The 16,029-nt window shown below is 43.9% G+C and overlaps 1 protein-coding gene across 3 annotated transcripts in view; it reads right to left on the reverse strand.

The window, feature by feature from the left end:
* The window catches only part of UGGT1 (UDP-glucose glycoprotein glucosyltransferase 1), a 110,302-nt gene that overhangs the window by 57,361 nt on the left and 36,912 nt on the right, over nucleotides 1-16,029 (reverse strand). For all 3 annotated transcript variants that reach the window (XM_007964576.3, XM_007964573.3, XM_007964574.3), the window contains exons 12-16: nucleotides 15,923-16,014; nucleotides 13,733-13,883; nucleotides 9,630-9,749; nucleotides 7,969-8,054; nucleotides 4,134-4,269 (exon numbers count right to left, since the gene is read on the reverse strand). In XM_007964576.3, coding sequence (XP_007962767.2) covers nucleotides 4,134-4,269; nucleotides 7,969-8,054; nucleotides 9,630-9,749; nucleotides 13,733-13,883; nucleotides 15,923-16,014 — 585 coding nt within the window. The remainder of the gene's footprint in view (nucleotides 1-4,133; nucleotides 4,270-7,968; nucleotides 8,055-9,629; nucleotides 9,750-13,732; nucleotides 13,884-15,922; nucleotides 16,015-16,029) is intronic.

Genomic DNA, 16,029 nt, shown 5'->3' on the forward strand with positions numbered 1-16,029 from the left:
ATATGATAACTTTTTTTTTTTTTTTTTTTTTTTTGAGACGAAATTTTGCTCTGTCACCCAGGTTGGAGTGCAATGGCACAGTCTCGGCTCACTACACCTTCGCCTTCTGGATTTGTGTGATTCTCCTGTCTCAGCCTCCAGAGTAGCTGGGATTACAGACGCCTGCCACCATGCCCAGCTAATTTTTTTGTATTTTTAGTAGAGACAGGTTTCACCATGTTGGCCAGGCTGGTCTTGAACTCCTGACCTCAGGTGATCTGCCCACCTCAACCTCCCAAGCTGGGATTACAGGTGTGAGTCACTGCGCCTGGCCGATTATTTTTCCTGAAAGGTCAAATTGGGACATGTTAGCAATTCTTCCTTTTCCATATACCTTATTAAGATGGCTTTCTAGGTTGGAAATTAAATATTCTTTTTTTTTTTTTTTTTTTTGAGATGGAGTCTCACTCTATCACCCAGGTTGGAATGCAGTGGCGTCATCTCAGCTCACTACAACCTCCACCTCCCAGGTTCAAGCGATTCTCCTGCCTCAGCCTCCTGAGTAGCTGGGACTACAGGCACATGCCACCATGCCTGACTAATTTTTGTATTTTTTAGTAGAGATGGGGTTTCACCATACTATCCAGGCTGGTCTTGAACTCCTGACCTTGTGATCCGCCCTCCTCAGCCTCCCAAAGTGCTGGGATTATAGGCGTGAGCCACCGCGCCCGGCCGGAATCAGCTCAGTCATGTTAAGTCTCAAACGAAAAAATACGTTAAGAAAAATCTAAATAGGCCAGGCAGGCATGGTGGCTCACACCTGTAATCCCAGCACTTTGGGAGGGTGAGGAGGGTCAATCACTTGAGGTGAGGAGTTCGAGAACAGCTTGGCCAACATGTTGAAACCCTACTAAAAATACAAAAATTAGCCTGCCGTGGTAGTGCACGCCTGTAATTCCAGCTACTCAGGAGGCTGCGGCAGGCAAATCCCTTAAACCCAGGAGGCAGAGGTTGCTGTGGGCCAAGATCACACAACTGCACTCCAGCCTAGATGACGGAGAGAGACTGTCTCCAAAAAAAGAAAACAGAGAGAGAGAAATCTGAACGCTTGTAAGTAGTCCTTGAAATAAAAACTATGTCCATGATGTTTAGGAGGGATGAGGAAAGGGAGAGGGGAGAGACGGAGCAATCGAAATGGATACGAATATTATTTATTTGAAATTTTTTTTTTTTTTTTTTTTTTGAGACGGAGTTTCACTCATCACCCAGGCATGATCTTGGCTCACTGCAACCTCCGCCTCCTGGGTTCAAGAGACTCTCCAGCCTCAGTCTCCCAAGTAGCTGGGATTACAGGTGCCTGCCACCGTATCTGGCTAATTTTTGTTTTGTTTTGTTTTGTTCTTTGAGACGGAGTCTCACTCCATCGCCCAGGCTGGAGTGCAGTGGCGCTATCTCAGCTCACTGCAAGCTCTGTCTCCTGGGTTCATGCCATTCTCCTGCCTCAGCCTCCCCAGCAGCTGGGACTACAGGCACCCGCCACCAAGCCCATTTAATTTTTTTTATTTTTAGTAGAGACAGGGTTTCACCGTGTTAAAGCCAGCATGGTCTGATCTCTTGATCTCCTGATCTCATGATGCGCCCGCCTTGGCCTCCCAAACTGCCGGGATTACACGCGTGAGCCACTGCACCCGGCCCAACTTTTGTATTTTTAGTAGAGATGAGGTTTCCCCATGTTGGCCAGGCTGGTCTTGAACTCCTGACCTCAAGTGATCCACCCACCTCAGCCTCCCAAAGTGCTGGAATTATAGGCATGAGCCACCACACATGGCCAATTTTTGTATTTTTAGTAGAGACGGGGTGTCACCACGTTAGCCAGGCTGGTCTCAAACTCCTGACCTCAGGTGATCTGCCTCCCTCTGCCTCCCGAAGTGCTGGGATTACAGGTGTGAGCCACTGCGCCCGGCCGGAACTGTTTTTACAGTGAGCAGTATTACTTCACTTCTGAAATAAAAAAACAGCAGCCAAGCACCAGTGGCTCACACCGAAAATCCCACCACTTTGGGAGGCCAAGGCAGTAAGATTGCTTAAGCTCAGGAATTCGAGGCCAGCCTGGCAAACACAGTGAGACATCATCCCCAGCAAAAATTAAAAACGACAACAACAAAATTAGCTGGGTATGGTGATGCGTGCCCATAGTCTCAGCTATTCCAGGAAGCTGAGGCGGCAGGATCACCTAGGGCCAGGAGTGAGCCCTGACTGCGCTGCCGTACTCCAGCCTGGCCAACAGTGAGATCCTGTCTCTACAACAACCTTTTTAACAGAATAAAATAAACAGCGGGTGGTGGGTGTAGCTGGTCCTGTTGTGCTGTGGCTCTGCACAGCCTGCAGTCTCAGGCCGCAGGGCCCAAAAGACATGGAGCCCGGCTTCAGTGGTCACGCTGCCATTTAGGAGGGCTGGTTCCATGAGACCGGCAGCCTGAGGCTCAAGGAAGGCTTGTTCCAACAGATGGAGCAGCTGCTCCACTGCCAGCACTCACGCGTCCAGGACATCCTTGCTTCCCACAGCAAGACCCACAGCAGTGTGCTGGTGTTGGATAGCATCATCCCCTGCATGGACAGGGGTAAGTTCTCTACTAGATGAGAATCAACCTGCCACTCTGCAACCACCCCACCCCTCAAAAGGTGCTGATCATCGGGGACAAAGACGGCATCTGCACAAGGTGGTGAAGCACCCTCTGTGGAGTCTGTGGTCCAATGACAGGCTGAAGAGGATGGCATTCAGGTCTCTTAAGAAATTCCTGCCGGGTATGGCCATTGGCTCCTTTAGCACTAAGCTGACCCTGCATATGGGTGACAATTTTGATTTCATGAAACAGAACCAGGATGCTTCCAATATGATCACTGACTCCTGGGATCCACTGAAAGCCTCTTCAAGGAATCCTATTACCACTCATGAAGATGGCCCTCAACGTGGACAGCATTCTCTGATGCCAGGGCGAGGACCAGTGGCTGCACCTGGACTTCATCAAGAAGACACAGTGCTTCTGCTAGTCACTCTTCCCCATGGTGGCACACGCCTACTGCACTGTCCCCACCTATCCCAGCAGCCAGACTGGCTTCATGCTCTGCAGCAAAAACCTGAGCACCAACTTCCAGAAGCCCAAGCAACAAGTGACACGGCAGCAGGTGGAGCAGGTGCAGCTGCTCAGACGTGTACAGTGCTGCCTTCGTACCGCCCCCATTTGTCTGCAAGTCCCTGAATAATGTGAGCTGAGCCCAGGCGCCACAGCGGATGCCACCTGGGACCTCAGATCTGGGAGCCTCCAGGGTACCTGGGCCCCTTCAGCCCTAGGCCAGATCCCCTGCTGACTGTCACCTGCCAACCAAGGGTTACAGGCCTCGGAATAATGCCCCGCCTTCCCTGCTGAGTGCTGGACTGTTTCTGTGTCTGTCTCTGTGTGACATTCGGCCTCCAGGCCTATACCAGCGGCGTACAGTACCATCTCTCTGTCTTCTGCGGCCCCTCAATCAAACACGTGTACTTATAACAATAAAAAATAGATGAATGAGTAAATAAATAAACACTTTAAAAAGCAGAGTTAAAATACTTATTCTCTGGGCGTGGTGGTGCACAGCCAGCTGTAATCCCACGTATTTGAGACTGACATGGGAGGATCCCTTAAGCCTAGGAGTTTGAGACCGGCCTGAGCAACATCACAAGACCTGGTCTCGAAAAGTACATAAATAAATAAAATGTTAAGGTAGCCGTTGTGGAAGATATATTAAAACAAACAAACAAAAGCAAACCTTAGGCACAGACAAAGTGAATAAAATAACAAAGTATAAAATACTTACCACTCTGAGTGACTTCTTTTGAACCCATTTCATTCTCCACAGCCCTGCTGCTAACTACCTTCCCCATTACTTCTCATGGAGATCAATCACTGCAACAGCTCATCAACTGGCATCCCTGCCACTTTGCTTTGCCCTTCCTCAGATCCATCTCTACACACTGCAGCAGACATGACTTTGAAATTCAGGATCCACCCCTGAGCTCTAGATACCGCAGCTATCCAGCCTACAATGGCCACACATTGCTATTAAGAGTAAGTTGGATCTGAAAAAATTATGTGCCATTCTGAACAAAAACGTACTTGTGTCAGAGTCTGGAAGGCATGATAATCGTCCACCTCTCGGGCAACGTAATTATACGCTCTAAGAACAGCCACTCCAGCATCTTGCATCCCATCAACATCTTCAGAGTCATTAACCACAAAGATAAAACCAATTCTGGAGGGGAAGGGAAAAGAAGAAAAAGAAACATGTCAAATAATGCAAACAGTGAAAAAGCATGACATCCTTGTACCCTTCTCATACATTATAGCTAACAGAGGAAAACCCTTAGAGAGAAAAGCACAGTTCACAACCCACTCTACTCTAACATGATTGGCGAAGGTATACACACACGACTTACAAAGTTTTTTTTTTTTTAGACAGAGTTTCACTCTTGTTGCCCAGGCTGGAGTGCAATGGTGCAATCTCAGCTCACTGCAACCTCCATCTCCCAGGTTCAAGCGATTCTCCTGCCTCAGCCTCCCAAGTAGCTGGGATTACATGCCACTACTCCCAGCTAATTTTCTGTATTTTTAGTAGAGACAGGGTTTCACCATGTTGGCCAGGCTGGTGTCGAACTCCTGACCTCCTGACCTCAGGTGATCCATCAGCCTCGGCCTCCCAAAGTGCTGGGATTACAGGCATGAGCCACCACCCGGCCACTTACAAAGTATTAATAAAAAAGCAGGCTTTCAAATGTGGCTTAGGCCTTTCTACTGTTAAAGCAAGCCATTTCCACGTCATGAAAAGATTGCTTTCACTGACATGAAGAGTGTTGCTATAGTTTTAAGAAATTTTTTTTTCTGCTTTTAAACAAAAATTAGAAGAAATAAAAATTTTCACACTTTCAAAGTAAACAGAAAGTAAAAGCCGAAAAAGGTTTACAACTGTCCCACGACAAAAAGCAATAATCAAGGTTAAAGTTTACCAGATTTTAAATTTTAAAATAAACGAATTAACCACAGACATACCATTATATATCTATAGATGGGCTGGCAAAAAAGACATTGCACTGACCACACTGGGGCAAAGGCGTTCAATGGACAAAGAATCATCTTTGCAATAAATGGTGCTGAACAACTGGACATGCACATGCAAATTAATCAGTCTAGACACAGACTTTATATCTTTCACAAAAATTCAAAGTGGATCACAGGTCTAAATGTAAAACACAAAAACTAAAATTCCTAGACGACAGCAGAGAAGAAAATTTAGGTGGTATTGAGCTTGGCAATGATCTTAGATCCAAAAGCACAATCCATGAAAGACAACATTTGGTTAATCCAGACTTCACTAAAATTAAAAATGTCTGCCCTGTGAAAGATATTATTAACAGAATTAAAGGACAAACCATAGAGTGGCAGAAAATCTTTGCAAAACCACCATCTGATAAAGGACAGGTAAACAATATATGCAACTCTTCTTGTTTGTTTTTCAACAGGTTCTTGCTCTGTTGCCAAGGCCAGAGTGCAGTGGCACGATCAGCTCACTGCAGCCTCAAACCTCTGGGCTCAAACAATCCTCCACTTCAGCCTCCCAAGTAGCTGGGACTACAGGTGTGTGCCACCACACATGGCTACTCTTTCTTAAGTCTTTGTAGAGATGGAGGTCTTCCCATGTTGCCCATAGTGATCTCAAATTGTGGCCTCAAGCGATCCTCCCACTTTGGCCTCCCAAAGTCCTGGGATTATAGGCGTGAGCCATTGCACCCAGCCTACAAAGAACTCTTAAAACTCAACAATAAGAAAACAACCAAAGTTTTAAAAATGGACAAAAGGGCAGGGGGAAAGAAAAAAAAGGACAAAAGATCTGAACAGACACTTCACCAAACAAGATATACAGACAGATGATAAATATAAGTAGATCTTGAACATCATATATCATTAGGGAACGGCAAATTAAACTACAATGACATACCACCACACACCTATCAGAATGACCAAAATCCTAAATACTGGCAAAACCAAATGCTTGCAAGGCTGTGGAGCAACAGGATCTCTCATTCACTGCTGGTGGAAATGCAAAATGGTGCCACTACTTTGGAACACAGTTCGTCAGTTTCTTACAAAACTAAGCGTGCTCCTAACACGATGCAGCAATCACGCTCCTCGGTATTTACCCAAAGAAGCTGAAGACATGTCCACACAAATACCTGCACCCAGATGTTTACAGCAGGTTTATTCATAACCGCCAAAACTTGTAGGTAACCAAGGTATCTTTCAATTAAGTGAATGGATAAATAAATGGGGGACATCCATATAATGACTACTATCCAGTGATAAAAAGAAATGAGCTATCGAGCCACGAGAAGACACAGAGGAAGAAGCTTAAATGCACGTTGCTCAGTGAAAGACACCAATCTGAATAGGCTACATGCCGTATGACTGCAACCTAGAACGTTCTGGAAAATGCAAAACTACGAAGACAGTAAAAAGACCAGTAGTTGCCAAAGATTTAGGGGAAGGGAGGAAGAGATAAACAACTGAAGCACAGGAGATTTTTAGGGCAGTGAAACTAATCTGTATTAAACTGTATTGTAATATGAATACTTGACATCATACATCTGTGTCGTCAACACAAATAACAAATCTTAATGTAAACTACAGAGTTTAATTAATAATAATGTATCAACATTTAGTAGTCAACTTGCAGGACCACATGAGCTCCTACAAAGAAGGAAAGCGGAGCCTGCACGCCCGGCTCTCTCCAGCTATTCACAATCTCTCAGGTGCTTAGGAGTTCAAGTGTCTTCTTCTCATCTGCCCTTGCAATCTGAAGACCACATGCCCTCTTCTCATCCCTCAATTCAAGAAATACTGTATTAGTGCCAACTGTCTACCATGACCCAACTTCTTCTGTGTTCTTATATTCCTCTTTTAATCAAAACATAGCTCTGGTTGTGATCCAGTAATAGGTTCTTCCATCTAACCAGATGTATCATGCTTTATATGAAAAATGTCATCAAACTCAAAATATCTGCATTTCCAACTATCAGAACCCTCTGTTTTCCTCAAAGCCTATCTGAAATCCAACTTCTCCATAAAGTTTTGTGCTTCCCAAATATCTCAATGATTTTTTTGTTTCTCTGAAATTCTAACGCACTTATAACTAACCAGTAGGACATAACCTAGCAGTTGATCACGTATCTCCCTAAAGGGTTTGAAAGTATACAGAGGATCTTTTCCAAGAAGGTAGAATAAGGCGTATATATTTATAGCATTTAGCCCAGTAGTAATCATGGAACACATAGTAATATTTATTGAATAAAGAGTTGTTTTCTTATTTTCACATTTTCTAAGAATTAAAATTTCACCAACATGTAAAATTACCAGAATTATTCAGAATGTAGGTGAAAATACCTTAGCATTTATATGTAAAACCTTTAAAAAATAAAAAAAACTGTTCTTAAAAGGACAGTGGAAATCCAGTCATTCAGTACCCTGTTGGCAGGTTTGGCAACACAAGAGAAGTAACTGTTACCGTTCGCATCTACAAAAGCTTGTGCATATGTTTAGTCCTTGACAGGCTAACAAGTTACTGGCAATGCTCTGTACCTCTGCTGAAAGTGGAAATAGGTTTTGTGACGTGGACACTCACCTAGGAAAATTCCCTTCCATTGGGAAGCAAGCTGCAGCCTGAAACTACTTTTACATGGACTATTTATTGATAATTCAATGGTGGTAAGCTTCTATTCATTGAGAAGCAAATTCTCAGTCCCAAAAGACACTGGATTCATACTGACCAGAAGATAAAATTGCCATCAGTGATGTGCACTATTAATTATCCTACAACTCAGTAGCACCAGACTTGCATTTAAAAATGACCAATAAAACCTCAGCTAAATTAGATACATCATCAAATCAATACCAGTGTTACCTTAGTGGTATATGATTACTAAGGAACATCTCGGCTATGTTAATCAACTCTGCTGTGGTCTCATGTGCAGGATCAACTATGAAAACCTGTTGAAGAAAGGGAAAAGAACACATGAAATGACTTTTATTCGAGTATTGTGGGCTGAGAAAAATGTTATGAGTCACTGTACATGAAGTCAACCTTTTTCGAGCTACGGTTGAACCACATAAAAGATGAATTACACAAACAGCAGCTACCTCCCTCTAAGTGCAAAACACGCAGTACTGAAGGGCTAGGTGATTTTCTCACGGACTTAGGCTGATAACAAGGGAACTGTACTCCAGAGTGCTGATGCCGGTTCTTCTACTACACCAAACAAAAACCAAGTTTAGCAACTCTCTCACCTTAAAAAATGGAGCCTGCCTTTTTGTCTATTCATTTCTGAGGATCTCTGAATTAAGAATTCACTTAGAACCTAATTCTTAGACCACAGTCATAGCTGTCAGGTAAGCACATAAACACGAATTAGGTGCTAAGCTCTCTCACTTAGTAAAGTTCAGACATATGGTAAAACAGAACGAGATTTAAATTCTGACTAGAAAGGAAAGAAGTGGTTTCAAGAGAGAGAAAAGTGGCCAGTGGTGGCTCACACCTGTAATCCCAGCACTTTGGGAGGCCAAGGCAGGTGGATCACCTGAGTTCAGGAGTTTGAAACCAGTCCCACCAATGTACTGAAACCCCGTCTCTACTAAAAATACAAAAATCAGCCAGGTGTGGTGGCATGTGCCTAAAATTCCTACTACTTGGGAGGTGACGCAGGAGAATCGCTTGAACCCGGGGGGGCGGAGGTTGCAGTGAGCCAAGATCCTGCCACTGCACTCCAGCCTGGGCAACAGAGCGAGACTGTTTCTGGGGGAAAAAAAAGAGAGAAGAAGAAAGGTAGAGAGGGCAATTTTTCCTGCAAGTTCTGAGGAGGCCAACCTTGGCACTAACCCTACCACTATCTCTTTCCCAGCTATGTGAGGGAAGGGAAAGAAATGAGAGGGAAAAAGTGGGCCAGTTAGGAACCCTCTTTCTCTCTCTCTAAAGCAGCGCAAGAAGGAGTAACAAGTAGGAGTTGGCAAACAGCCTTATTTAAGAGAATAAATGAAACTGCTGAACTTTAGGGATTACGATATTAAAGAAAAACAGCAGCAATATGCACCTTCTTACGTAAAAAAAAAAGAGCTATCTTAAAACTAATAAAACAATATTGCTATGAACCTAAAACTGCTCTAAAAAATATAAAGTCTTAAAAACAAACACATCACTGAATGGTGTGAAGAGTATGAAAACTTATTCAATCTGGAAAAGCTGATTAGAAAAAATAAAAATTAAAAACTAAAGTGTTTTAAAATTAAAAACAAATTAAAAGACTAAAACAACAGTCTAAACCTTCATGCTAAAAACGAGCATTTCCCCACACTCTGAGGGGGGCTGTAACGCTCCTGTTACGTCCCACAGCCCCACAAGTGGCCAGGACACTACAAAGCCCTCCCAGTGTGAACAGGGAGAGTATCTGGTGGAGGGTGGGGGAGGAAGCAGCTAGTAAAGGCGAGACGTGACCATTCTACATGACAAAAAAAGAGGGACTAGGCCAAGGGAGAAACAGAATTCACAGACAGACAGTAAGAGTTACTCACCATATTATGTAAGTTTTTCCTGATCTGCCGAATAACACCAGGAAAGGTGGGTCGAAGCAACTCTTGTAAACTAGAAGGCCACGAATTATATCTGCTATCAACCTCCAGGTTGTTGACCCACTACAAAAAATAACACAACAGGATGTATGCACATTAGTCACCAGCTAGTAAAATCTGCAATAATAACAATAAGACTTTGAATTGTTTGAAGAAGAATCATGTGAGACAAGATCATTTTCAAAGATAGAAAGATTGGGTGCAGTGGCTCACATCTGTAATCCTAGCACTTCGGAAGGACAAGACAGGAGGATCACTTGAGCCCAGGAGTTCGAGACCAGCCTGGGCAATATTATGAGACACCCATCTCTGCAAAAAAATATAAAAATTAGCCAGGCATGGTGGCTGCTGTCCCAGCCACTCAGGAGGCTGAGGCAGGGGGATCACCTGAGCCCAAGGGGTTTGAGGCTGCAGTGAGCCATGATCGTGCCACTGCACTCCAGCCTGAACAACAGAGCAAGACTCTATCTCAGAAAAACAAACAAAAAAGATAAAAAGAATGAGTGGAAAAATGAGTGACTAAAAGACAAGCCACAGGATAGACAAAGACATTTGTAACCTACAAACCCAATAAAGGACTAGTGTCAAGAATGAACACATAAAAATAAGAGAAAGAAGCTACACACACACACACACACACACACACACACACACACACATTTTTTTTTTTGAGATGAAGTCTCTCTCTGTTGACCAGGCTGGAGTGCAGTGGAGCAATCTCAGCTCATTGCAACCTCCGCCTCCTAAGTTCAAGCGATTCTTGTGCCTCAGCCCCCCGAGTAGCTGGAATTACAGGCACCCACCACCACACCCGGTGAATTTTTGTATTTTTAGTAGAGGCAGGGTTTCACCATGTTGGCCAGGCTGGTCTCGAACTCCTGACCTCAAGTGATGTGCCCACCTTGGCCTCCCAAAGTGCTGGGATTACAGGTGTGAGCTACAGCACCCAGCCCTAAACTTTTTAAGAACAAAGGAAAAAAGAAAAAGTAAAAAAAAATTGGAAAAGAAAAAAGAATATGAATAAGAAATATACAGAGGAAACCCAAATGGGCAATAAACGTAAGAAATGTGTACACCCTCAACGGTAATCTAGGAACCATGAGCTAAGACCTCAATGAAATTTCATACCTGCTAGACAAAAAAAGTGAAAGTTTGTCAAGATCCAAGAACAGGAAAAGATACAGAGCAAAGAGAACTCTCATGAAATGCTGGTGTGTGGACAATCACTTCAGAGAACTGGATCTAATAAAGTTGAAGACTATATTAGTACTAATTTTTCTAAAATAAATGCAGTACTGCTGGGTGCACTGGCTCATGCCTGTAATCCGAGCACTGTGGGAGGCCAAGGCGGGCAGATCACAAGATCAAGAGATCGAGACCATCCTGGCCAACATAGTGAAACCCAGTCTCTACCAAAAATGCAAAACTTAGTTGGGCATTGTCATGTGCGCCTGTAGTCCCAGCTACTCGGGAGGCTGAGGCAGGAGAATCGCTAGAACCTGGGAGGCGGAAGTTGCAGTGAGCTGAGATCACACCATTGCACTCCAGCCTGGCAACAGAGCGAGACTCCGTCTAAAATAACATAACATAACATAACATAACATAACATAACATAACACAACACAACACAACACAACATAATAGCAGCACCACTAAGTAGTTCCAGGTATCTACCCCAAATAAATTCACATGTATACACAAAAAGAGAAGAAAAAAGAGCCTAATTAAAATAGTGTTTACAACAGCAAAAAAATCAGAAACAACTTCATGTCCGCAAAGAGCAACGGTTCAGGAGGCTGAGACAGGAGGACCTCTCGAACACAGGAGTTTAATGCTGCAGTGAGCTACGATTGCATCCCTGCACTCCATCAGGGTTTTGTCATGTTGGCCAGGCAGGTCTCGAACTCCTGAGCTGAAGTGATCCACCCACCACGGCCTCCCAAAGTGCTGGGATTACTGGTGTGAGCCACCGCGCCTGACTGGATTATCCAATTTTTTTTTTTTTTTTGAGACAGAGTCTCACTGTCGCCCAGGCTGGAGTGCAGTGGCACGATCTTGGCTCACTGCAACCTCCGCCTCCTGGATTCAAGCAATTCTCTTGCCTCAGCCTCCCAAGTAGCTGGGATTACAGATGTGTACCACCACGCCTGGCTAATTTTTGTATTTTTAGTAGAGACGGGGTTTCACCATGTTGGCCAGGCTGGTCTCGAACTCCTCACCTCGAATGGTCCACCCGCTTCAGCCTCCCAAAGTGCTGGGATTACAGGTGTGAGCCACTGTGCCTGGCCTCAAATTTTTAGAGTATTAGATAGGAGCCAGGCAAGGTGGTATATGCCTATGGTTCCAGCTACTCAGGAAGCTGAAGCAAAAGGATTGCTTAACCCCAGGAATTTGAGTCCAGCCTGAGCAACATAGTGAGACTCATCTCTAAAAAAACAGAAGAAAGAAAGAAAAATATATTTGATAGAAAATAAAAGGATAAAATAAGGGAGAAGGGAATGCACACCAACTTGAGAAAAGATAAGAACTTCAGGAAGGAGAGGGGTGGCTGGTAAGGGACAAAGAAGAGCTTCAACTAAAACAGCCTTTTTTTTTTCCAACAAAACCATTAAATCTGACACAAAATGATTAAATGTTAACATTTAGTAAGCATGATGATGGGTCGTATGGTTGTTAGTCCTTCTATGTTTGCGTAAACATGTCATGTTAATGTTATTATCTTTTACTCTTTACAAATACTTTTAACAGAAAAGCAAATTAACAAAGTCTTCATCAAAATAAGTTACATCACCAAGTATGAATTCAAGTAATGATTATCTACATTCTACATTATTTCTCCTAAATAAAATTTTTCTAAAATGAATGCAGTATAGAAACCAAGAAAAAATAAGAGCAGCTCTCCCCCCATCTTATTTTTACCACAGCTGCCCAAGATGGCACTATCCCCACATCCTCTCTTTTTATTTGAGACGGAGACTTGCTCTGTCGCACAGACTGGAGTGCAGTGGCACAATCTCAGCTGCCTGCAACTTCCACCTCCCGGGTTCAAGCGATTCTCCGGCCTCAGCCTCCCAAATAGCTGAGATTAGGAGGTGCACAATGCCACATCCGGCTAATTTTTGTATTTTGAGTAGAGACGGGGTTTCACCACGTTGGTTGGTCAGACTGATCTTGAACTCCTGACCTTAGGTGATCCACCCGCCTTGGCCTCCCAAAGTGCTGGGATTACAGGCACAAGCCACCATGCCCAACCCTATACCCCACATCCTCTGACAGATGATGAGACAAAGATCATACAGCAGGCAAAAATCTGTATAAATCCTTCAAATCTCAGATATCAAAATCCTACTAAAGAAGGTTCTTAGCTAAAAAGTGACATTTTCAATAGTAGTTTTAATTTACAGATGTCACAGAATCACACCAGATCTGTATGCCATTGAGAAAATACAGACTAAACACTTTTTCCCAAGAGATGCTCAGCTGAATCCCAGGGGCATGCTCAAGTGAAAAAAATCACTGTCTTGGCTGGGCGTGTGGGTTCATGCCTATAATCCCAGCACTTTGGGAGGCAGAGGTGAATGGATCACCTGAGGTCAGGAGTTCAAGACCAGGCTGACCAACACTGTGAAACCCCCTCTACTAAAAATATAAGAATTAGGCGTGGTGGCAGGCGCCTGTAATCCCAGCTACTCGGGAGGCTGAGGCAGAAGAACTGCTTTACCCCAGGAGGTAGAGCTTGCAGTAAGCCAAGATTGCACCACTGCACTCCAGCCAGGACAACAGAGTGAGACTGCGTCTCGAAAAAAAAAAAAAAAAAAAAAAAGAAAAACCACTGTCTTAACCACATTAGCAACAATGACTCAACTTTTTGAAGCATTTAAGGGCCTACTTTATTACATTCACTAAGTCCCATAAGCGACAGTAAATCTTTCACACCAACAAAAGAGATGGTGGGAGGAACTTCACCCTCACAGGAGACAAATTAGAAAACCATAAAAAAGATTCCTGGTCAGAAAGTCCTTTGATCACCCTAACAAAATACTCACTGAAATAGCAGGACTCCGGATGTCTACTGCATAGTCTGCCTCAGAGGGCTGGATGTTCAGCTTCAAAACATTATGCAGAGAAAGGCCTTCTATTCCCAACCTATGCAGACCCTCCATGACCCGAGCTTCATTCCTCAACACATCAAACAGACTGGGGGAAAGAAAAAAAGGCATTTACTAGGGAAAAAAAAAGCTTTTAAAAAAAATTCTCACCATGAAAATAAATGTTATTAGTTCAACCTCAATGCCAAATCAAATTAATTGAGAAATTAAAAAGGGGAACTCTTCTCCAAATTAATTGAGAAATTAAAAAAGGGAATAAACACACAAATTGAGCATAAAATAACCCCAAATCTATACTTTTACACCACAATTTTAAAAACAGTATATTAATCTCTCTGTATTCTTTCTTATAACTGCATGTGAATTTACAATTATCTCAAAATAAAGATTTTTTTTTTTTTTTGAGACGGAGTCTCGCTCTGTCACCCAGGCTGGAGTGCAGTGGCCGGATCTCAGCTCACTGCAAGCTCCGCCTCGGGTTTGCGCCATTCTCCTGCCTCAGCCTCCCGAGTAGCTGGGACTACAGGCGCCCGCCACCTCGCCCGGCTAGTTTTTTGTATTTTTTTAGTAGAGACGGGGTTTCACCGTGTTAGCCAGGATGGTCTCGATCTCCTGACCTCGTGATCCGCCCATCTCGGCCTCCCAAAGTGCTGGGATTACAGGCTTGAGCCACCGCACCCGGTGCAAAATAAAGATTAAAAAGAGATACTACATTATATATGCTTAATATATGTTTCAATGTCAGTACCAGTTCATACAGACAAACATGACCACAGAAAAAAGCCTGGAAGAATCCACACTCAACTTAAGAGGTTTGCTGGGAGAGACAGAAAAGACAGAGAAGAAGGGCCAGGAGCGGTGGCTCATGGCTGTAATCCCAGCACTCTGGGAGGCCAAGGTGGGTGGATCACAAGGTCAGTAGTTCAAGACCAGCCTGGCCAACATGCTGAAACCCCATCTCTACTAAAAATACAGAAAAAATAGCCAGGCATGGTGGCAGGCGCCTGTAATCCCAGCAATTTGGGAGGCCAAAGTGGGCAGATCACAAAGTCCATAGTTCAAGACCAGCCTGGCCAACATGGTGAAATTCCATCTCTACTAAAAATACAAAAAAAAAAAAAAAAAGCCAGGCATGGTGACAGGTGCCTGTAATCCCAGCTACTCAGGAGGCTGAGGCAGGAGAATTGCTTGAACCTGGGAGGCAGAGGTTGCAGTAAGCTGAGACCATGCCACTGGACTCCAGCCTGGGGAACAGAGCGACATTCCGTCTCCAAAAACAAAAAAGGAAGGAGAAATTAGATGTGATTTAAAAAAAAACCAAATGAATAAAGTCTGAATTCTACCTGTCTGCTAACCACCCCAAAATCATGAAGACAATCAAATGCAATTTAATACTGAACCACATTTTACCAAAAAGTGGTATTCAAATATATGTAGACAGAACACCTTCCGAGACACAAGAGACAGTTTTTTTTGGGTTTTTTTGTTGTTTTTTTTTTTGGTTTTTGAGATGGAGTCTCACTCTGTTGCCCAGGCTGGAGTGCATGGGTGCAATCTTGGCTCACTGCAACCTCCACCTCCCAGGTTCAAGTGATACTCCTGCCTCAGCCTCCCAAGTAGTTGGCACTACAGGCACGTACTACCAGGCATGGCTAATTTTTGTATTTTTAGCAGAGATGGGGTTTCACTATGTTTGCCAGGCTGGTCTCGAACTCCTGACCTCAAGTGATCCGCCGGCCTCAGCCTCCCCAAGTGCTGGGATGACAGGCGTGAGCCACCGTGCGCAGCTCAGAGGCAGTATTCTTAATAAATCTACTTCACACTGTTCCAAAAGTCAAAGAACCTGTTCATTCCTATGTTCCCATGGTTTAGTGGAAAAGTATCGTTTCCAAAAGGACAGCCTCAGAAAACACTGAGGCCCCGAACACACACTGTAACACAAGGTGGAGACATGTCGTCCTGCCCACCCATCACAGCATGTGCCTACCACCTACATCCGCCCAGTGGGGCCTGGTAAGCCATCAGGCTTGGCATCATGCCGTATCAACAAGGAACGGCGATAGGAACATGTTGCAAGGTGCTACACGTTACAAAAATTTTTCAGAGAATGAAAAATATTATCCATACCTGAATATATCCTGTGTATCTAAATCAATGTGAAGTCCATTGATGAAGAGGGCTGAATCTCCAGGTTGTAATCCTAAAGTTCCCTTGAAATACTGAAAAATTTTAAT

Source organism: Chlorocebus sabaeus, chromosome 10 (assembly GCF_047675955.1).
Source record: "Chlorocebus sabaeus isolate Y175 chromosome 10, mChlSab1.0.hap1, whole genome shotgun sequence".
NCBI classification, from domain to species: Eukaryota; Metazoa; Chordata; class Mammalia; order Primates; family Cercopithecidae; genus Chlorocebus; species Chlorocebus sabaeus.